The sequence below is a fragment of the Cheilinus undulatus genome, linkage group 17 (genome assembly GCF_018320785.1).
Source record: "Cheilinus undulatus linkage group 17, ASM1832078v1, whole genome shotgun sequence".
NCBI classification, from domain to species: domain Eukaryota; kingdom Metazoa; phylum Chordata; class Actinopteri; order Labriformes; family Labridae; genus Cheilinus; species Cheilinus undulatus.
Genome location: NC_054881.1, coordinates 42968763 through 42991575, shown reverse-complemented (window position 1 = coordinate 42991575; position 22813 = coordinate 42968763). Strand labels below are relative to the sequence as shown.

The 22813-nt window shown below is 39.9% G+C and overlaps 1 protein-coding gene across 2 annotated transcripts; it reads left to right on the top strand.

The window, feature by feature from the left end:
* Positions 1-1707: 1707 nt before the first annotated feature.
* Positions 1708-20556, top strand: odf2a (outer dense fiber of sperm tails 2a). 2 transcript variants are annotated; one of them, XM_041810193.1, is made up of 19 exons: positions 1708-1850; positions 3547-3663; positions 4306-4419; positions 4559-4741; positions 4825-5012; positions 5230-5371; positions 6406-6534; positions 6912-6986; positions 7154-7225; positions 7837-7953; positions 8054-8239; positions 8438-8547; positions 9416-9551; positions 12460-12570; positions 14185-14448; positions 15938-16038; positions 16318-16480; positions 17757-17882; positions 18247-20556. In XM_041810193.1, exons 1-19 carry the CDS (start codon positions 1755-1757, stop codon positions 18415-18417), a joined length of 2601 nt encoding a protein of 866 aa, XP_041666127.1. In that variant the 5' UTR covers positions 1708-1754; the 3' UTR covers positions 18418-20556. The 2 variants fall into 2 exon arrangements, with proteins under 2 accessions (XP_041666127.1, XP_041666126.1); XM_041810192.1 differs by having other exon boundaries at positions 6403-6534.
* Positions 20557-22813: the final 2257 nt, after the last annotated feature.

The window sequence follows — 22813 nt, the reverse complement described above, 5'->3', positions numbered from 1 at the left end:
AGCCAATTACGAAAATAAAACTTGGCTTCATGAAAACAGCAGATCAGTGTCTTTATTTGGGAAGGATGGGTTTAGAAACATTTCACCGTCTTTTTTTAATGTTTTATATTTGCTTGAACAGATTTACTGAGGTGAAAATGGACTTTATGAATAACCCTGTGCATTTATGGTTCTGGATTTATTCTGTTCTTGTAAATAATAAAAAAAAAACCTTTAACTGGTAAATTTACGTTCCATTATTGCAGAAACTGTGAAACATTGAAATGCTAAAAATATCAGGAATCCCTACTGGCAGTTCTGTTTTCTTTATTTGACCTAGAATGACCTTTCTCATCAATACTTTAACTTTATCAAAAACAAAAACATGGATAACTTCTTTAAGCTTTACTGATATTTTACTTCCTATCAGTGTTTTTAATTTCATTTCATTGCAGATTTTCTGTCCTGTCTGTAAAAGCGAACTCAGATTGTGTTTAATGATGTTAAATAAAAATATGATGTAAACAAAAACTAGAATGAATGTTCCCTCACTGTCACAGAAGGAGAAGAATGAGAGTTAGAGGTCAGATCTGTTCATTCATCTATCAGGGTCGAACTGCACTAACAAACCCTAATTCACTTCTGGGTCTAGATTATTGAATAGCAGCTTAAAAACACCTTCAGCTCAATGAGAGATCAGCCTTTCCTTCCTGATTTCAACAATGGCTCAATAGCATCCTCTTTTTTATTGTCTTGGACCCCAAAACTGGGATTTCATTATTCTGGTTTATATTCAAACTTTTTGCTTTATATTGCTTAATTTTAGCATATTTATTTATTATTGTGACTATTTCCATAATTTTAGCTTTGAATTTAATAACTTGGGCTATTAATATCAGGCTTTTTATTCTAACTTTTTTTGGTCGCATAACTGTATTTTTGTCTCATTAATAAATTGTATTGAGAGTTTTAGCTTACATTTTATGTTTTTATGTCATAACAATGAAATATCTCAAGTTTGGATTTTAATTTCATAATAGAGTTTTTTTCCTCTTTTATAGATTTTTTTTATTTTAAAGTTGTGATCTCTTGTGAAGTTATAAATTACATTTATTCCATTTCCATAACATTATCTTCTTAATTTTTTGCTTTTCATTTTGAAATTACAACCTTTTATATATATATATATATGTATATGTACAATTACTTCGTTATATCTTGTAATTTTGTCTTGGTGTGTATTTTTTCTATTTTTATCTTTATTGTCACTTTCACAGCTCTACTGCCTCAGATGTGGCGGTGTTGGACATAAACAGTCCTTTGTCGCCCTCTAGTGGTTAAAGTTTGTGTCACTTTAATTAAATAAAAACAATCAGGCGCCCTTGGGAGACGAGACTTCCGTTTTTCTGATTTCTGCTGATGGCAGGTGTTTTAGTATTCCCTGGAAAGTTACAGCTACATAAGGTCAATAGGAACAGCCGTACATCGGCACATGTGTCATTTAGGCGCTTATGTTTAATATTACAACGTGTCAAGAGATAACTAAAGAGAGGAGACACACTTGAGGACAGAGGAGATAACTATCTTGACCCCCTGACTTCTCTGATGCTACCCAAGCTTGTTGGGTTGAGGGTGTTGCTAAGGAACGTTAGAATTTCGACTCTTGTCCAATCCCTGTCTGCTATCCGTGTCACGTGCTATAAACGGACCAACCGGAGAGGAGCAAGCATGAGTATCTGTTGAAGTTTGTCCAAGCTTCTCTCATCCAGACTTTCATGATTTTCTGCTGGATTTCCCTCCTAAATCTCTGCTGTTTCTCTAATGAATTATATTTTTATGTCCTGACCGGCGTTTTAGGGGTTTCCCTTATGGTAAGACTCTAAGAATACGTTAATTTAACCGAAGGAGGCTAGCTGTCAGAGCTAGGCTAGGCTAGGTTAAAGTGAATGTAGAACATAAATCTCTGAGCTCAGTTTAAAAATGAGGATGTTCCAGTAATCAGGAAATATGGCCGAATGTTTCTGCGAACATAAAACAGGACTAGTTTATGTGTTTCAGGTTCATTAGTGTGACTATGATATGATCTGATTAAAAAGTATTTTATTTTGAAGGGGATCAGCCAGGAGAGCCCTCTAACTCCAGATACGTTCGTCTTTATTTCTCCTTATTGTTTTGATAAATATGCAGATATTACAGTCCAGGACGATAACATAAAAGCCACAGCGGCGTTATAGCCACTCTTTTGTTTTACTCAGCCAAAGAGCCAAATTGTTGCAAGAGCCACAATCTAAATGGTGAAAAGTGGCAAAAAGCTTGAAATAGCGATAACAATAAGTTAAATGAGGCTAAAATGGGCAAAAAGCAGAGAAAAATGTGTGATAAGTGGCGTAAATGGAGAGGAAAACATGGAAAAGGGATCAGGAAGTAGCAAAAATGGGTGAGAAATGACAAAAAATGTGTTTAAGATGGCAAAAAATTGTCCAAAAGTGGCAAAAACGTGGATGAAACTTGACTAAAATGGGAAAAACCGAGGAAGAAAGTGGTATTTAATGACAAAACGTAGATTTAATGGGTGAAAATGGGGAGAAAATGGTGAAAAAAGGCAAGATAGGAAAGGAGTGACAAAAAAAGGGTAAAAAGTTTCCAAAAAAGTGTCAAAAATTGGCAAAAAAAGGGGGAAAAAGTGGTGTTAATTGGCAAAAGATAGCTTAAATGAGAGAAATGGGTGAAAAGGGGCAAAAATGGGGAGGACAACGTGGAAAAAGGGTCAAAAGTGGCAACAAAAATGAGTGAAAAGTGAATAGAAGGGCAAGAGTGGGAAAATGGGCAAAAACTAGGAAACAAGTAGTAGTTAGTGGCAAAAGGTAGCTTAAATGGGCAAAATAGGATAAAAGTGACAAAAAAATTGAAAAAAAAGTGACAAAATTGGGGAGGAAAATGTGGAAAAAGGGTCAGTAAGTTGCAAAAAAGGTAATAAGTGGCAAAAAAAAAAATGAGTTACAGGTGGCAAAAAAGTGACTAAAATGGGCAAAAAGCAGTCAATGATGGCAAAAACAGGACACAAGTGGTATTTACTGGCAAAAGGCAGCTTAAATGGGCGAAGTGGCAATAAAATGGTGAAAAGGGGCAAAAATAGGATAATGGGACGATTAAGTGTGGCATTTAAAGCCTTCTGTATACGTCCTGGAAGCAAACTGATTAATGTGATTAACTTCTGAGGTAAAAGTTTCCATTTTTTAAGGTTTTCTGGGGGAAAAATATTTCAAATGAAGACATATAAGAGCCACAGATCATCACAAAAGAGCCACAGGTGGCTCCAGAGCCACAGGTTGAGTATCACTGCTGTAGATATTTTCCATGTTTGACAGGACAGAAAAGACCCAAATTAGCCCCTTAAAACACCCGTTATTGTGGTAAATGTACAGAAATATACTACGGAAAAGTTTCACTTCCATGAAGAGAAAATATGAATTACTGCATGGGTGAAATGATTATTTCCTCACAACGATCAGTTAGTCTCTTTTATTTTGGTAAATCGTGACGTAAACACCATTCACTGTCTTGCAGAGGAAAGCAATGAGAATTCGATCAAGTTCACCTCCGATCCACGTGCATGTTGATGATGCCACACCGGTCCACGTGCACGTGAAGAGCAAGAGGACCAGTCCCACCAGGTCGCCTCAGGTTTGATACGGACTTGTTGAGCCGTTACTCCTAGGGCTGCTCCACGACAAACATCAGGATGATTAGGATGGGCTAGATATAAAAGTCAAAGACTGACAGTCTTTAAAACTGTAAACACATCAAGTAAGATACAATTAAAGAACAGCCTTGGGTAAATTTACCCATTGGCAGTTCTAGTGTTAAAAGCCTTTTTCTCTACTTGCTGAAGGTTTTAATCTTTGCTGTTTTCTTAGTTTTATATAGCAGTCCCTGCAGCATTTACATTAACTGATGTGCACATCTGCAAACAGCAAATACAGAAAGAAAATGGAAAAAATCCCAATTAGAGGAAAATTGGCTGTAAGATTTAAAGAAATGTGAGTCTTCTTGAACGATACGCAAACACATTTTTTAACTTTGTAAAATCAAGTTTTAAGTCCCACATGGAACACCAAAAGCAGCGATGCTACACGGTGCAAAAGTTTCATTAATTTGCCTTTGTTTGGGACTTTAAAGGTCTTTAAAAGTCTTAAATTAGATTTTTGAAAATGTGCAGAAGCCCTGGACAAAGTCATTTTTAAAAAAGACTTGATTTGGTGCTATTTTTCCTGATTAAAATTCTTGGGATGATGATTCCTCTCATTGTTGCTTCTGTGATTAAAGAGCAAGGCCAAAGCCGATGGAGGAGTCCTTCATCCCACAGCCAAGGTCAAAACTCGAGTGCCATGGATTCCACCGGGTAAGGCCTCCATACGGGACGCCACACATGTCTGGGAGGTAACAGGAGTTTAAATCCACACCCCAACTTCTTCTAATAAACCTGAATCGTGTCTTTTAAACTGATTTTATCTTAGCGTTGTGAAAAATGAACCCAAGCAGGGATTTTTACTGTTTTTTTATTTTGTTCTTTACAAAGGGACCAACGCACCGCCTAGAAATCACACCGCCCAAACCTGAACCAGAACCCGAAGATTCCCAGTCTGCGCTACGATTGGCTGACCTCACCTCAGAGGAAGAGGAAGGTCTACATGGGAGAATCAGCCAGTACGAGAAAAAGATCGACAGTTTGATGACTGAAGTCAGCTCCCTGAAGAACGAGGTCTCTCTGTCCTCTCAGATCGTCTGACTTCAACCTCAGGCTCTAAGGTCTGAGCGTCTCTGACTTTATCTGTGTTTTTGTAGGTGGAGCTGAGGAAGAAGGAGCAGCTGCTGGAGCGTCAGTCGGAGCAGCTGAGCGCCTCCCAGCGAGTGATCGCCCAGCAAGAGGAGGAGCTGGTGGAGGTGACGAAGGAGCTGGAGGAGTCAGAGCGGGAGAACACGCGACTGCGTCAGTCCATGGAGAAGATGCTGCAGGAGAGCGACTACAGCAGGTCAGAGTTTTACTCTCATTTCACAGAGCTTTAGCTGAGATTTCATGCATTAGTCCCAGAACCTCTGACAGGAGGAAGGGATGGATGCCTACAGAGGGCGTCTTTTATCACACAGTTGCAACCCACTGAAAAAGCTCCACGACACACTAAAGGCCCTGAACCACCAGTTAAGAACCAGTGTGATAATGCATTACTGAATGCACTCTTGTCCTCTCAGGTTTGACAGAGAAGATCTGCACAAAGACAAAGAGGCTCTGCTCAGGAAGCTGATGGAGGCCGAGGTGGACGGAGCGGCGGCTGCAAAACAAGTGTCTGAGCTGAGAGAGTCCGTGTCTAAAATCTGCAGGGGGAGCAGCACAGTGAGTCCGAGCCCGGTGACTATTCAGCTTCTTTTAGGGACATTTAGAATCTTCAGCAAGGATCAGGAAGGCTCACAGGTGTTCTCTTTCACTGAGACACTTTTCTGAAGAAGATTCCAACACATTAATTCTGCATATGTGAATTAACAGTTGTTATATTTCATAAAACCTTTAGAGCAGTGGGACTCAACCCTGTTCAACCAAAGAGCCAAACTGTTGAAAAATACATTTGCATGAGCCACAATCTAAGTGGTTAAAAGTGGCAATAATGATCAAAAAGGGGCAAACACTGGGAGAAAAGTGGCAAAAATGGGTGGGAAGTGACCAAATAATGAGTTAAAAGTGTCAAAAACATTGCAAAAAATAAGTAAAAAGTGACTAACATGGGCAAAAATCAGAAATAAAGGTGGTAAAATGGGCAAAAAGTTGCATTCATTTGCAGAATGCAGCTTAAATGGGTGGCAAGAATAGGCAAAAAGGGGCAAAAACTCAGAGAAAAGTGGCAAAATGGGGAGAAAAAGTGGCATAAAAGGGCAGAAAGTGGCAAAAATGGGTGAGAAGTGACAATAAAAATGAGTTACAGGAGGCAATAATGGTCAAAAACGTGACAAAAGATGAGTGAAGTGACTGAAATGGGCACATTTTAGAAAAAAGTTGGGAAAAATTGGCAAAAAGTGGCATTTACCTGCAAAAAGCAGGATAAAAGTGTCAAAAATTGGTGAAAATTGACAAAAAGAAGTGGCAAAAATGGGCTAAAAGCAGTCAAATTTGAATAAAAGTATCAACAAATTGCAAATAAAGGTAATGGAAATATACCAACAAAACTAGAGGATGACAATTAAAGCCTACTGTATGAGTGTGGGAAACAAGCTGATGAATGTCATTTGCAATGTAAAATATCTGAGGTCAAAATTTCCTTTTAAAGTTTTCTGGGGGAATAATGATTCAAATGAAGACATGGAAGAGCCACATGTTGAGTATCACTGCTTTAGGCCGTAGATCAGCTGAGATCTTGTCTCTCTTGATCTCAGCAGAAGAAACTCTCGGGCTCCGAGTCATCCATCTTGGCTCGTCAGAAAGATCTGCTGCTGCAGAAACTGGAGACGTTCGAGGCGACAAACCGGACGCTGAGACACCTTCTGAGAGAGCAGCATGGCTCACAGGTACCGCCAGTGTGAAATATATCCTCATAATACTGTAAACACACACCAGGGGGTCAGATTACCCGCTGTTTGTCCTGTCAAGGCTTCGGTTATTCTCTGTTAGCCGCCAGGAAAACATTTCTGTAAAAGACTAGCTTTACAGATCCTGGAGAAACCTCCACGATGTCGGAATAATCTATAAAAGAAGAAACATCAGTACAGAGTGAAAGAGCTTCTGCTCTATAACCGAGGAGGTTATCTGTACTATTGCTGAATCTTCTATCTTTAAGTTCACTCAATCTAAAAGTATACAGACTTGGTCACATCCTGTAACGGTGTGATTTCATGCAGAATTAGACACTAACTGTGTGTTGAGCAGTGTGTTTGTTTCTGAGCAGATGGAGGCGGCGCGTCTGTCGGAGCACAAAGAAGCTTTACTGAAGACGCTGGCCGAAACAGAGGCAGAAAACGCCGTGAGTTTAACCACTCAAATCTTTATTTCATTCTCATCAGGCCACATGTCTGCATATTTCTGTTAGCTCTGTGCATTTCCTGCAGATTGTTGATTTTACCATGAAGTCAGTCCCTCTAATGTCATGAAAAACATGCCTCCTCTTCCTCCTGTCTCTCCTCTTTGCAGCATCTTGTGGTGAAACTTCAGGAGAAAGAAAGAGAGATCAACCGACTCTCTAAACTTCTAGACTCTGAGAAGGTATGACCACAGGTGATGCCTGGTGCCTCAAACTCCAAGATACAGTCATTAAAGGGATATTTCAGTGTTTTTTAAGGCCCTCTACCGGTTACGTGCTCTTACATTGCAAAATAGTGACAAAAACACTCGCTAAATTCAATTGAGAACCTGTAACCCATCTGTACCGCTGTATAGCCTAACTTCCTGGCCGGTAAAACCAGAGAGTCCTCCCTAAAGGAGCAATGCTCACTAAAATCACTGGAGGCTACTACTGCTAGGTACATCACACAATTCAGCTTCAAAAACACTGAAATATCCCTTTAAAGCAAATATATATGTATGTGTGTGTATATATATATATGTGTGTGTGTGTGTGTGTGTGTGTGTGTGTGTGGGCTCAAAGGAAAAATTCTGGGAACCACTGTAATAAGGGGCGCTGTGGCATTGATAATAAAATAAGGCTCTGTACCTGCAGAGTAGCCCAAATCATAGGGTCAAATGCAACATTAGGAAAGGTGAAATATGAATCTGTCTTTTGTCTAACTGTCCAATATTTCATCTACTTAGATCCTGATTATAGTCAACTTCTGCAGAAAACAAACCCTGCGTTTTTATTTCAACTTTTTCTGCAGGAAAATGCCAGGAGCACAGGTGAACTGTCAAAGAGTTTGGAGTCGACGAGAGCTCACCTTCAAGGTCAGCTGCGGAGTAAAGAGGCTGAAAACAACCGTCTAACAGTGCAGATAAAGGTTTGGCGTGCACGCTGTCTTTAACAGCTGATAAACCTCTCTACAATCACACAGCACAGTGAAGAAGCCTTCAGTGATTCTGATGTTTGAATCTGTTCAGAATCTGGAGCGAGCAGCCAATCAGCAGAAGGCAGAGATGGACCGTCTGAAGGACCAGCTGGCGAGGATGAAGCAGGAGGCGGTCTCAGACCGAGAGGCTCTGAAACGAGCAACCAGAGCGCAGAAACATCGAGCTGAGCGCAGCGAGGGCACGGCGGGCCAGCTCAGCGTCCAGCTCCTGGAGATGGTACGGCCTGGATGGATCAGCCACAGACTCACAGACATGTTAGGTTCACATTCTAATCAAGGATAGGGCTTTTATTAAAGGGAGGAGTTAATTTGCTTCTCTCTGTGGACGTTTGTTAAGCCTTTCAGAACATGCAGAAGCATGCTCCTCTGCACCAGAATAAGCTGAATCCTTTCACTGATGCATGAATTCTTCCAGGAGAAGCAGGTGAACGAGGCGCTGACAGCAGCAGAGAGCTGGCAGAGTCGACACGCACAGGAAGTGAAAGAGAGGAGTAAACTGGAGATCGAAGTCTCGCTGTCAAAAAGGTGACTGCAGGTTTACTAAATCAGCTACAAGCAAATAAAAGCATCAGAAATAGACGCTGTGAACATGAAGATTTGGCACCAGTTCAAGCCTGCAGGAGGAAGCTCAGTTATAAGATAATAGTTAAATAAAAAATTAAATAAATATTTTAGTCTGATTGAAATAATACTGTAGTAGTATTTGTATTTTCTTTCAAAACACGAAACATTTTTAGTCATTACCAGTGAGCTCTATCCCTGTTATCTATAACCCAGCAGGCCACAAGGAGACAGGCCTGACAACAGAATCAGCCAGACCCCTGAAAATCCCAGAGAATGGGCCCTCCACAATTGTCATTTAGCACCAATATTAACACATTTTTGACACTTTTAACCCCTTTTTGATACTTTTTGCCCCCTCTTGCCTCTTTAACCCAATTTTAGCAAGATTTTAACCCCTTTTGAACCACTTTTCCTGCATGTTTTATCCCCCTTGTGCCACTCTTATCAATTTTTGCCACTTTTCTATTTTTGCCACTTTTTAACCCCTTTTCATTACATTTATTTTTAAAATTTTTGCAACTTTAAAACCAATTTTTCTATCTTTTAACTAATTGTTGATACTTTTTGCCTCTTTAACCCAATTTTAAAGGATTTTAACCACATTTTCTGAATTTAATGATCTTTCGGGGGCCGGACAGGAAGGTTTGGGGGGCCTGATGTGGCCCCTGGGCCGCCAGTTGATGATCAGTGGTGTAGGAGGATTACAGACAGACCAGAACCTGCAGACAGCTCTGTATGCTAGCCTCTAGTGAACTCAGTATTCCAGTCCTGGTTGTTAATAAGAACATACTGAAATGAATAAAGACCAAACAGCTGTTGTGTGTTTCAGCCGGGTAGCAGAGCTGACGGAGCAGCTGCAGAGCTCCGAGGAGAAGAGTCGAGCAGAGAGAGAAGCGCTGCTGGATCACCTCCACGCTCTGACCACGGAGAGCACCGCCGCCAAACTGGAGAACCAGACGCTCAAGGTGAGTCACCGGGCGGTCCTCAGAGAGCTCTGATTATTTACTAAAGGGAATAAAGCTGCTGAAATCTTCAGTGCTACAATCCTTTATGACTGCATGTGCTCTAGAATAATGTAAACCCTTTTATTCTAATGAGCTTTATAAAAAAACGTAAGAACTTCGGTCATATTTGAACCAAAAACTGCCTCAACCAAAGAGAGAAAACTGTTTAAACTGCACCTATGGAGCAACACCTGCTAGTTAGATCATACAGAACATGAACCTGCATGCATCATGCATGCAAGATGGTAATGCATGATTATAATATGTTAGTTAGAATCAATGACAGAGAAAATTCTGAGGTCTTAGGAGTGCTTTCTTCTTTAAAACCACGTTAGCATTAGTGAGAATGTGAAGAGTCTGCTGCAGCTGCCTGAGATTTGTCTTCTTTGGTTATCCTAAATTAAGAATACTCACCTGTCATTTTTATACCCTATAATTTAAGATGAGGATGCTGTCTGCCCATATATTAATAATATTATCTTGAATTTATATAGTACCTTTCAAGAAACCCAAGGACGCTTTACAAGAGCACATATACTTTTTTAACTAATGTAAAAACTACAGCCGGAAAATAAGAAGTTCTAGACACCCAGCATTTAGCAACTTATCAATTTTATTTATTAAATTTAGGGCTGAACGGTATGGAAAAAAAATGTAATTGCAATTTTTTTTACCTTATATTGCAACTGAATATGCAATTATATCTTAAGTTCCTCATCTCAAGTATTTTCCAACAAAAAAGAAAACAATAATTCATTCTATGCATATGCAACACAATATTAGACTAAACTAGGGCTGGACAATTATGATCAAATATCTAATTGTGATGATTTCGACTCATTTTGCAAATTGGAGATGAACTGTTGTATTAAAGGGAATGATCATTTTAATATAATTCTCATGTTTAAAAAGAAAAAACATACAAAAATGAAGAAAGTTGGATTTTTTGTACACTATTGTAAAAATATGCCACTAGAATGGTTTCATGGTATGTAATATATAACATCTCTGCTGCAAAAAAACTTTTAAAATTGGTATTTTGTCACAAATTTCAGGTTAAATAAATATTTCACCTTCTGTGATTTGAAAATTGCAGCAGGCCATAATGCGATTAAATCCAAATTGCAATCAATTGCCCAGCCCTAATTAAATTGCAGTAATATTTTGAAGTTTGTCTGAAGTGCACAAATCCGTTTGCAACAATTGGAAAAATGTGTATAGACGATCCTGGTCCGGGCTCTTAGGGTGGTTTTAAAAATGTCAAAGGCCTTTGGATGCACAGAAATTTCTATCGTCAAAAATGGAAAATCGTCCAACACTGGGAGTCTAGGAATTCTCTTTTTGTTTGTTTTCCTGCGGTGTCTAACAGCTTTCCGTATTGATTTTTACGAAAATGATATGAAAGTTTGTAATTCTGATTTTGTGGCAAAATGCAAAGAATAATACAAATAGCAAATGGTCTTACAAAAAAGAAGTACACAAAATAGTCAGTGCAATATGTCTTTGACCCTCTCCTTCACGTGCAGAGGCTTTTAAAAACAGCGCAGGAGAGCTGGACGCCAGTTTAGCTCAGCTGGTAGAGCAGGGGTCTGTACACGGAGGCTGTAGGTCTATCACCCAGCCCTAGTTTAGTTACATGTCTTGATTTTTTTCAACAAAGAAATATAAGTCATAGTACCCAATACTGGCTTTGTTTAAAATGTAGAAAAAGATGAAGTCAGACTCCCACACCTTCAACATAAACACTCAGTACTGGGACACTGCAAACCTTTTTCTGTTATTTAGACCACATGTAAGAGTCTGTCTGCACTTTTATCTGTAATTAGAAGCAAGAATTTACCAGATATTGGTGCCCAGGACTTCTTCCTGTTGAACTGGTATCTCTAAACCAGTGATACTCAACCTGTGGCTCATTTGTGATGATTAATCAGTTTGTTTCAGGCTTTAATTGTCAAGCTTGTCAACCTCTATTTTTGTCTGCATATTTCCATTGTCCTTATTTGCAATTTTTTGCTACTTTAATTCCCTTTTTACTGCTTTTAGCAAATTTTCGACACTTTTATCCAGCTTTTTGCAATTTTTTTGCGACTTTTTTGCCACTTTTCTCCCATTTAAGCTGCCTTTTGCGATTAAATGCCACTAATTTCTCATTTTACCACTAATTTTTCCCACCTTTTTTCTAAATTTTTGCCCATTTTAGTCACTTTTCACTCATTTTTCTCCACGTTTTTGCCACTTTTGGATCATTTGCCTATTCTGCCCTTTTTTTGCCACTTTCCTCCCAGTGTTTACTGCTTTAAGCTAATTTCCACCACTTATTTTTGTCAATTTTCTCCCCTTTTTGACACTTTTATCCAGCTTTTTGAATTTTTTTGCCCTTGTTAGACACTTCTTACCCATTTAGGGTGTCTTCTCCAATTAATTGCCACTTTTTGCCCTCCTTTTTTCTTAATTTGCCCATTTTAGTCACCTTTCATTCATTTTTTGCCACTTTTAACTCTTTTTTTGGTCACTTCCCACTTATTTTTTCCACTCTCTGCCCTTTTTTGCAATTTTTTTCCCATTGTTTGCTGGTTTTTTTTTTACCATTTTTTTCCACCTTTAACTTATTTAACTAACTGCCACTTTTCACCACTTAGATTGGGGCTCATGCAAATGTATTTGTCACTAATTTGGCTCTTTGGTCGAGTAACACTGCTGTAAAGGTTCTGGTGAGGACGTCCTGCGTTAATTTGCAGCTTCTAATTGTCAGTTCTGCTTTGTTTCTTTGCTCGTGTCCTCCCTGTTATAATACACTTACCCTGGCTGCTATTGCATTAGGAGGATGGACTGTTGTGGTCATTTAATAACCAATGAAATCATGTTTCAGGCTACGGCGTCTGCAGTGGAGGAGAAGCTGGCCTTGTCTCAGTCTGAGCTGCAGCAGGTCAGAGCTTCAATCCAGCAGTACGAGAGCCTGGTGGACAGCTACAAGATCCAGGTACGATAAAACCTCTGCATCACCAAGAATAACCCGTGAGACTGTGTAACAGCAGATTATAGTCCTATGGATAGGACTATAATCTGGAAAGGGATAATTATACACATAGCACAAGTTTTACATTCTTTAATGGTATAAACGTCATTCAACCTGCTTAAGTCAATTCTCCTTGGCAACCATCAGCTATAAAAATGTCTGCAAAATCACTCTGAAATTAAAAAATATCCGCTTTAAGGTTTTGTTTCTGTCACTTTGTCTGAATTTCTGATCATTTAAAGCAGTGATACTCAACATGTGGCTCTTTTATGTCTTAATTTGAAATATTATTCCCCCAGAAAACCTTTAAAAAGGCAAACTTTTTGCCCCTTTTTACCTTTTTTGGCACTTTTTCCCTGTTAAAGCTACCTTTTTTATTAAATACCACTTTTTTCCTACTTTTTGCCCATTTTTGCCACTTTCACACAACTTTTTGCCACTTTTGCCATTTATGCTACCTTTTGCCATTAAATACCACTTGTTTCCTTTTTCTCAATTTTTGCCTCTTCTTTTTGCTGCTTTTTTCCCATTTTTGCCCCTTTTCGCCTTTTTTGCCTCTTTTCACCCATTTAAAATACCTGTTGCTATTAAATACCCCCTTTTTCCCATTTTTTGACCTTTTTTTTGCCACCTTTTTCCAATTTTTGCAACTTTTAACCCATTTTTGCCCCTTTGCTACGTTTCTTGCCACTTTATTTTCGCCCAAATTAGCTACCTTTCGCCGTTAAATACCACTTGTTTCCTGTTTTTTGGCCATTTTTGCCACTCTTGACTGCCTTTTGCCCGTTTTGGTCACTTTTCATTCATTTTTTTGTCACATCTGGACAACTTTTGCCACCTGTAACTCATTTTTTTGTCACTTCTCACCCATTTTTGCTACTTTCTGGCTCTTTTCCATTTTTTCTCCCCATTTTCGGCCCTTTTCATCTACTTTTGCTGCTTTTTGACCATTTTTGCCATCTTTAACTTGTTTTTTTTTTTTTTTGCTACTTCAAACTGTTTTTGCCACTTGTCACCACTTAGATTTTGGCTCTTGCAAAGGTATTTTTCAACAATTTGACTCTTTGGTTGAACACGGTTGAGTAACACGGCTTTAAAGTGGACTAGGAGTACGTAGAAGCATGCCTAGCACGTCTTTATCTGAAATATTTTAAGTGTAAAACTCTGGCATCACGACTGCACTGCTAATGTTTAGAGGTGGTGCCACACTAGTAAGAATGACAATCTGAGCCTGCCTGTGACAAAAACAGCAACTTTAAAGTCCCTGTTACAATCCATCAGGAACTATGCTGGCTTTTTCACAACCACAGGATAACATAGTTCACTGTAGTACTGCTGTCTGTCAGGTTTTAGTTAGAAAGACCCTAAAATACCTCTCACTGGGCACAGGTTTGATGTTGAATTTTGATTTATTGAGGTATAGCCCCTTTAGATGCAGCATTTCATTGTGTTGCAGCCATTACAGCGTGTCCCACTGCTGCTGGAGCCTCCTGCTCATTTATAAACTATGTCCTATGTAATCCAGGGTCCTGATTGAAAGATGGAATAACTTAATTTTATCATGACAATGCATCCCAGGTTGGGAAGACCCGTGCAGAGGCAGACGAGTACTGTTCTCGACTGGCTCAGGCAGAGCGGGAGGCTCAGGCAGCGAGGGCAGAGCTGGAGCAGGAGATCGAGGAGGTGCGCAGCGAGCTGCTGGGCCGGCTCACGGAGCTGGAGCCTCTTCCTGAAGCTCTGAGACGGTCTAAAGCTCAGCTGCAGGAGGCGCAGGAGAGAGAGCGCAGCCAGGAGAGGCGCAACAAGGAGCTGAGCACGACGCTGACGGAGCTACACATGAAGGTCGTTACCACCACGCTCACATAAACGTCACACTCATTACATTACAACTGATTATTAGATAATAGCACATTTATTCACAGAATACAGTCATAAAGTATTAACTCTGGCCTGACTCTCCCTGGCCTAATCCACAAACACCAATACCCAAAGAAGCTGGGACGTGCTTAAAGTGTGAATAAAACCAGTAATTTAAACTTCATTTAAAACTTTCATTCAACTGAAAACAGAACAAGACAGGATATTTAGTGTTCAAGCTGATTCACTTTTTGAAGGTATATAGGCATTCTGGATTTGATGCCTGCAGCGTAGTCCAGAAAAAATTGGGTAAGAGTCAAGAAAAGACTGGGGCATGGGTCACTAGCACATCTGTGATGGTGTGGGGGTGTATTAGTTCCAGGCATGGGTCACTAGCACGTCTGTGATGGTGTGAGGGTTTATTAGTGCCCAGGCATGGGTCACTAACAAATCTGTGAAGGTGTGAGGGTGTATTAGTGCCCACGCATGGGTCACTAACAAATCTGTGATGGTATGGGGGTGTATTAGTGCCCACACATGGGTCACTAGCACGTCTGTGATGGTGTGAGGGTGTATTAGTGCCCAGGCATGGGTCACTAACAAATCTGTGATGGTATGGGGGTGTATTAGTGCCCAGGCATGGGTCACTAGCACGTCTGTGATGGTGTGAGGGTGTATTAGTGCCCAGGCATGGGTCACTAGCACATCTGTGATGGTGTGGGGGGGTGTTAGTGCCCAGGCATGGGTCACTAGCACATCTTTGATGGTGTGGGTATGTAAGTGTACCCAGGGGCAGCAGATGACACCTTTTTCAGGGACGTCTCTGCTTATTTCACCAAGACGATACCAAGACACATTCAGCAGGAGTTACAACAGCATGGCTTCACAGTGAAAGACAGCAGGGCCTGGACTGGTCTACATGGAGTCCAGAGCAGTCTCCTACTAAACAGGTACGGTGCATTTTAAAGCACAAAATAGGACAATAGAAACCCAGCTCTGTTTAACAACCAAAGGTCAAAATCAGGAAGGAATGGAGAAGAATTCTACTTTAATCTGTTTCTTCTGTCTCCAGATGCTTACAGAGTGTTGTTAGAGGGAAAGATGAAAACACGGTGGTAAACATGCTCCTGTCCCAGCTTCTTTGGAACCTGCTGCAGTCATCAAACTCGGGTTGTGTTTATATATCCAAAAAACAATAAATGTAATCAGTTTGAACATTAAACATCTTGTCTTTGTGCCGTATTCAGATAAATAAAGGTTGAAAGGATTTAATCACTGCATTCTGATTCTGTTGACCTTTTACATAGTGTCCCAACTTTTTTGACATTTTGGTTCATTATAATTCTGCCTGGACTGTGTGTATCTTTCAGAAAATGCATGAAGCTATTGCATGTGTAGTTTTCCATTGAGTTGAAAGCCAAATACTCCGTCTGATGAAGGACTCGTCTCAGCCGTCTGATGTTGTGTGTTTTAGGTGGAGACTCAGAGCGGTCAGATGGAGATCCTCAGACAGAAGAACAAGCTGTTGATGGAGGAGAACAGGAAGCTCCAGCAGAAAGTCGACAGCTTAGAAAGGTTTAACACGTCTACTAGTTTACCCAGAGTAAATAACGGGGACGTGGAGTCAGGGAGTTTGCAACAGCTCCAAACTGTGTTGTGTTTTTTCAAGCCTTCACATTTTATGGATTTATGAGATCATATTGATGATGATTGATGTAATACATGAATTTCAGATTCTTAGCCTCATTATTCTGCTCACAGATGAGCATCATAAGTGTAATCTCCCTAATAATAAGGGCCATTTCACTAGTTTACTGTCTGTTCTGACTGTGTGTTGTTGTTGTGGTTTTGCAGGAGGCTGGAGGAGGCTGGCAGTCAGAACAGCGACCTGCTGGCAGTCGTCTCCAAACGCGAAGAGACCATCCATGGCAACCAGCTCCGCCTGGAGGAAAAATCCCGGGAGTGTTCGCTGCTGAGCCGAAAGCTGGAGGAGGCTCTGGAGGATGCTCGACAACAGGTGTGCAAACTGACAACCACTGATAAACATCAGAAATATGAAGAGTACTGCAGATTTTAGTGGTTTTGCTTCTGCATCATGAAAAGGTTGAAGAGTCTTCTGCATTTATTAAGGGTGAAGATGCAGACAAGGTTGTTTTGCAGAAAGATGCAGATTCTTCTGCATGAGATTTCAGCTGAGGTCTGCTTTAATTTAGGTTGGTCTTAGCGCTTAAATCATGTAAGACTTCATTTTTAGTGGATATTTATGTCATTGGCATATGCATGACAAAGATGGGGAAATGATTAACAACATATCATATCAGCACACTTTTAAGCTGAAGGTGAAGCTAGGAAGAGTACAGACTAACTGTAGAAGGTAGACAGAGATTATGGTAAAAAGGGGAAAGAAAAGTGGTGAGAAGTTGACTTTTAGGAGATGAACCCAGACACAAATGAGATGCAAGCAGCGTAAAATCAACAAATCATTAATTTTCAACGATTTTATATGGTGCATTGAACATGTTTTAGTGTGTTCTTGCTATTTAAGTGAAAAACCTTTTAATGAAGCAGGTATCTATCTTTGATATTACATTAGAGACAATGGGATGCCATGAAACTGCACCCACTTGTAGCATCAAAAAACGGACTCTCAGGTGTGTCTGTACTGGAGGAAATGTTTGTAAATGGCAGAGGAGATACCGGCACGTCAATTCAATGAGGCTATAAACACAAAAAAGGTGCACAGGCTGAGATAAATGCAGAAGTTGTCTCTATAGCTGACACGAGTGGCTCAAAAGTAAGTGCTTGCTATGCAAAAAGGAGAATAAAGACAGAAGCAAAGGTTTCGGTGCTATGGGAGAACCTATTGTTTTGAATCAGGCCTGCAGGTATCTGATCTATCATACCAGGAAAATATTATTCAACTAAGAAACCCAGTGGTACGTGCTTCTTTCACATGGGGCATATCCCTGATGTAAAGTTTAACAGCTGCAACACTGTTAGTTAAAGGAAATCCCTTTGGCAAACTGAATGGGTGAACTTCATGATCAGCTGATTGCAGAGGCTAGAAGAAAGAGAGGGATTTAGAGAGAGGGATGGAGGCATAAAGCTGTCTTCCTGTCAGAGCTAATCAAGTGTTTCATGTAACCGTCACACCCAGCCATTTCTGCAGCTTGGGTGGGTCTGAGTGTGAAAAAATAGCTTGTCTTTAAGTGCATGTGGTTTGGGACAAAAGGTTTGCTATTTCCCCTCCCTGTTATGCTTGCATTAATTCTGTTTGTCATATATTTCTGCAGATGTCAGAGACCAGAGAGCGAGCTGTCACCAAAGAGCGCTCCACCCAGTCTAAGATCCTGGAGCTGGAGACTAAACTGAGCCGGATGACCTCAGAGATCAACCAGCTGCAGCGCAGCAAAGAGGAGGTAGAGGTCCAACAGTTTCCTAATGATACGTTTCCACTGAGCAGTAAGATTCAGTTCCCTGCAGCACGGAGCGAATTTACTTCTGTTTCCACTGTCAAAAGTTGAAAAGCTCCCAAAATATCTGATCACTACTTCTTACCTTATCCATAAAAGGTGGAGCTACACTCATCCAGCTTACCAAGTAAGGGCTGTCTGCAGGAACATGAACAATATCAGGGTTTACTGTTCCAGACTGTTCTGAAGCAAACGGGTTTGATGATGTGGGAACAAACCAGTTCCGTTCACATTTAAGGCGTCTGTATCGTCTGTCTGACGGTGAAAGCTCAGTCTCAGAGTGAGTAAATTCTCTGTTTTTGACTCTTAGGTGGAGCGGCGCTATCAGAGCAGACTACAAGACGTGAAGGATCGTCTGGAGCAGTCAGACAGCACCAACCGCAGCCTGCAAAACTATGTCCAGTTCCTCAAAGCCTCGTATGCTAATGTGTTTGGAGACATCGCTGTGAGCAGCTCACTGCGAGCGCCCTCGCCCATCTGAGGGTCAGAGACCACAACTGCCCCCTCTCCCCGGTCTCCTGCTGGCCTGTACTCTCATTGCTCCAGGACCAAACAGGTCTGAGCACGGTTACCTCGTGTACACGTCATCAGGTTGTACTGGGACACGTTCATGGCTTTGTTTAAAGAAACACTGTCAGATCAGTGTCACCACAGTGGAGAACAACACAGAGAACATGACTGCAGCTTTACTCTTTGTGAATTATTTTGCATCCAATACAGCTCTGCAGTACTCCAAGATTTCTTGAGTCCCTTTGCTTATATTATACGTCACATTCACATTGCATACCCGTGCTTGTGCTCATGCATAAGCGACCAACTATGCAGAATCTCCCATCTTCCATCCATGCTAGGCCCACAGAAGCATGGAACAGGGAACTCACACAAGACTGGACTTTGGGGGTCAAACATGCAGGGCCTTCGTAAGGAAGTGTGAGTGCACCCTAAGACTGTATTATTGCATTATTATTATTGCATGCACACATTCCCAGATATCGCTTTTACAATGTTTGACAGCAGGCTGCAGGTTACTGTAGCGGGCTGCTAGAATGTAAGAATTTGTTCTTTTTGTAAAAATTAATTTAGAAAAGATTTTTTAGAACATATCCCTTTAAATCTAAAACATTTATCTTAACTGAGGATCCCTTTTAATAAAAGAAACTCTTAATTTAAGAATTTAAAATGCATCTCCTACAGATACCATCAAAACTACTAAGGTTGTCAGACTTTTAGAAAATTTCGATACCGAGTGTTCTCTTTAATTTCAATTATCGGTAATATGCAAAGTATAAAAACAACAACACTGTTCTTCCTCCTGTGGAGCATCATCCTTTAAACCTTTTTAATTTAAACCTGAGTGCAGCCCTAGTGAAGAGGACAGTACAGTCAGAAAGGGAGAAAAACAATGAAGCCTTATGGCATCACTACCCAGAATTCATTGCACAAAAATGGCAGCCTACAGAAATACACATAAGGAACGTTAATATGAGCAATGCAGGGGTGCAACCTCACCACTAGGCCTTCTTCACAGCCAGGGGCGTAGCTAGGGATTCTGGGCCCCCAGAAAGAATATTACACAAGGCCCCCCCTTAACCGGCTAGCCAAGTGACAGATGTTGCATCAGTTTTACAAATATACAAGCATTTAAATGTATTTCTGAACCATAATTTCCCAGTGTATGAGCAATATTTTCACTGTGGTTAAATTCAATTTACTTGCAGTATTTCGTAGCGCTGGACTGCACCATTTGGACATTTTTAAGGGAGGAGCAGGGGCCCCCAGGATTTATGTCACTCTATTTGATATAAATTTCAGTCTGTTGACTGATTCATTTAGCTGCTTTTGATTCAACAACACTAATTACTAAGAAAAAATAAATAAAGACACACTTTTCAGTGCAGGCTTCCCAAGGGCCCGTCCCCCCACTGTGGGCCCCAGGAATCAGTACCACCACCACCCCCCCGCTACGCCCATGTGCACATCTATATGCAGGAATCCCTTTAAAAGCTGCAAAGACAGAGTGAGTTTGAGGAATTTTATTTATGATGCTACTGCTAAGCACTTTTAGAGCAGTGATACTCAACGCGTGGCTCTTTTGTGATGATTTGTGGCTCTTCTATGTCTTCATTTGAAATATTTTCCACCCAGAAAACCTTAAAAAAAAGGGAAACTTTGACCTCAGAAACTATACCATTGCAAGCCACACTCTTGTGCAGCTATAGCTTTAATTGTCAACCTTTATTTTTTGGGTCTGTATATTTCTACGCCATTATTTGCACGCACACACACACACACACACCTTATTTTTCCTTTTTTTGCCACTGTTAATCAATTTTTCTGCTTTTGAAGCCTATTTGCCACTTGTTTTTGCCACTATTGTCCTATTTTGGCCCTTTTTAGACAACTTGTTGCCTCTTTTATCCTGATTTTTTATGCACTAATTTTGTCTCCCTTTTTTGCCACTTCTTGCCCATTTAAGCTGCCTTATGCCATTGAATGCTACTTATTTTCCCCATTGTTTCCACCCTTGCTGCTTTTTCCCTTTTTTAGTCACTTTTCTCTCATTTTTTGCAACATTTTTACCACTGTCTTTTTTTTTACCATTTTTGCCGGCTGTAACTCATTTTTCTTCCCATTTTTGCCATTATATACCACATTTTTGGAATTGTATGCCTAGTTTGTCCCTTTTCACCCATGTTTTGCCACTTCTGCTGCTTTTTGAACATTTTTCTACTTTAACTTATTTTTATTGACATTTTTCACCACTTAGATTGGGCTCTTTTAAAGGTATTTTTCAACAGTTTAGCTCTTTGGTTGAGCAGGGTTGAGTAACACTGTTTTAGAGAACATCAGCATTCATCTTGAATAGATCCTCAAACCAAAAACACCAAAACATTGTTGTTAAAACACGCCTCTGTGTGACTGTGCCTTGTGAGCGTTCATATTCAGTGATATCTTAAAATCTACGACAGGCATTTTACAGTCTGTTTTTATTTTACATGTTATAAAAGAGTCTTATGTCTCTTTGTTTTATCAACCTGATTCATTCATACAGCAAATGTTTTTATATCTGAATTTACATGCAATATTCTGTATTTTTTTTAACTTATGAACATCTCTGTTGTCAAAGCCATCCATAACAAGGTGCTTGAATGTAACTTCTCTGTCTGAGGCAGAAACTACGGTGCTATCACAAAGTACGTGTCAAAACAGTCATTTTTGTTTCACAGACTTCAGCACTTGATCTCAACGCTGTTACAGATGTTTACCTGTTTAGTAGGATGAATTTAAAGACTGAGTAACTAGATCCAACCGGGATGATGTAAAGCAGCAATAAAACATTTTTTTTCACTTATAACAAAGCTTATTAAAGATTTGTGGAGTTATCTCCTTGAATTCAATGTTGCATTGACATGAAAGTTTATTTAGAGCGACCCAGTGTCTCCATCTTTACTCACTAAGTCTGTCTTGTTTGCAGTCATGGGTTCAAGGTTCAAACCTGTCATACATGCCCTGAGCCAAGGTTATTATAGTGAACTAAAACCAACTAAAACTAAAATTCAAAAATCCTTTTAGTTAACTGAAACTAAATCAAAACTAACCTTTTCCAAAAAACGAAAACTAACTAAAACTGTATTGTGCGCTTACAAAACTAAAATAAAATGAAAATGGAGACAAAATCTCCTTAGTTTTAGTCTTTGACACAACCAGGCTGACTGGCACCTACACCAGAGTCTGGGGAGAGTAAAATGACCTGATCTGATTGGTTAAGACTTCACACAGTGGTCGTTTTATGTCTGGAGTTGTAGTCAAACATCATCATTAAATAAATGAATGATAAGTGAAGAGTAGCCTGTTTGGATATGTTTTTAAAAATGTATGACGCTCACTCAGCCCCAACATCTATCTGTAAAAAACTAAAACTAATAAAAACTAAACTTAAACGAAGCATTTTAGCAAAAACTAAAGTAACAAACCAGCAGTCAAAACTAATAAAAACTAAACTGAAATTGAACACAGAAAGTGAAAACCAAATAAAAATAAAAACTAATGAAAAATCCAAAACTATTAGAACCTTGCTCTGAGCAGTATTAGCTTCTATCATGGATATAAACCAAGCATTTACATGGGTCTGGAAGATGATTTCTCCCCCCACGTTAGGAGGCTTTTAAGCCAGAAGACTGCTTCATTCATAAGTCATCACTCATTCATGTCTCCCTCTCAGCTGATTAGCTGTTTAAGCCCTAAACCAAACAGAGTCTGACCTCTTTCAGCCAATCATCCTAGTTTGTGATGATCCATCATCCCATTCACTGGACCCTGCAAGTCATCTCATCAGTGTTCAGGTCCAAGTCTTTACAGGTCTATAAAATCCCCTGTCTCACTGGAATACTGTTCTGTGTTTGCACCAATTTCTTTCATAGTTTTCACCTGGTTGTCTCCATAGACCTTGAAAAAGCCATAATAAAGTCCAGTGTGTTTAGGTTGTCAAATTTTCAACATCTTTTCCACACAGCCTTTAAAATCAATATAATCTTTGTTATTTTAATGATGCACAGCATGGAAATAAGTACACACTCTAAAGATTTTAACCTTTTCACAGGACAGGTGCAAAGAAGAATAAATCCAACAAACAATCTAAACAGTCCTTCACATTTTCTACATTGCACAAAAAAGATAATCCAGCCTGACACACCAGATGACTGTTTCATATCTCCTCTGTATTTGCCTGAAGGCAGACATGGAATCTAGGCAGTCCATCTGCTTTGAGAGGTTGGTTTCAAACACTCTATTTGAAGTTCAGAAGGAGATTTCATACAATTTTTGTTAATTCAAACTAATAAATCCCCCAACTGGGGGTCTCTAGGACTGCTATTTCT

Bases quoted from the DNA above. Each gene is read 5' to 3' on its own strand.
- odf2a (XM_041810192.1), top strand. From the start codon at position 1,755: ATGATTTTCTGCTGGATTTCCCTCCTAAATCTCTGCTGTTTCTCTAAT. The intron at 5,013-5,229 runs GTCAGAGTTTTA...TTGTCCTCTCAG, and splicing joins CAGGAGAGCGACTACAGCAG to GTTTGACAGAGAAGATCTGC. The intron at 12,571-14,184 runs GTACGATAAAAC...AATGCATCCCAG, and splicing joins TGGACAGCTACAAGATCCAG to GTTGGGAAGACCCGTGCAGA.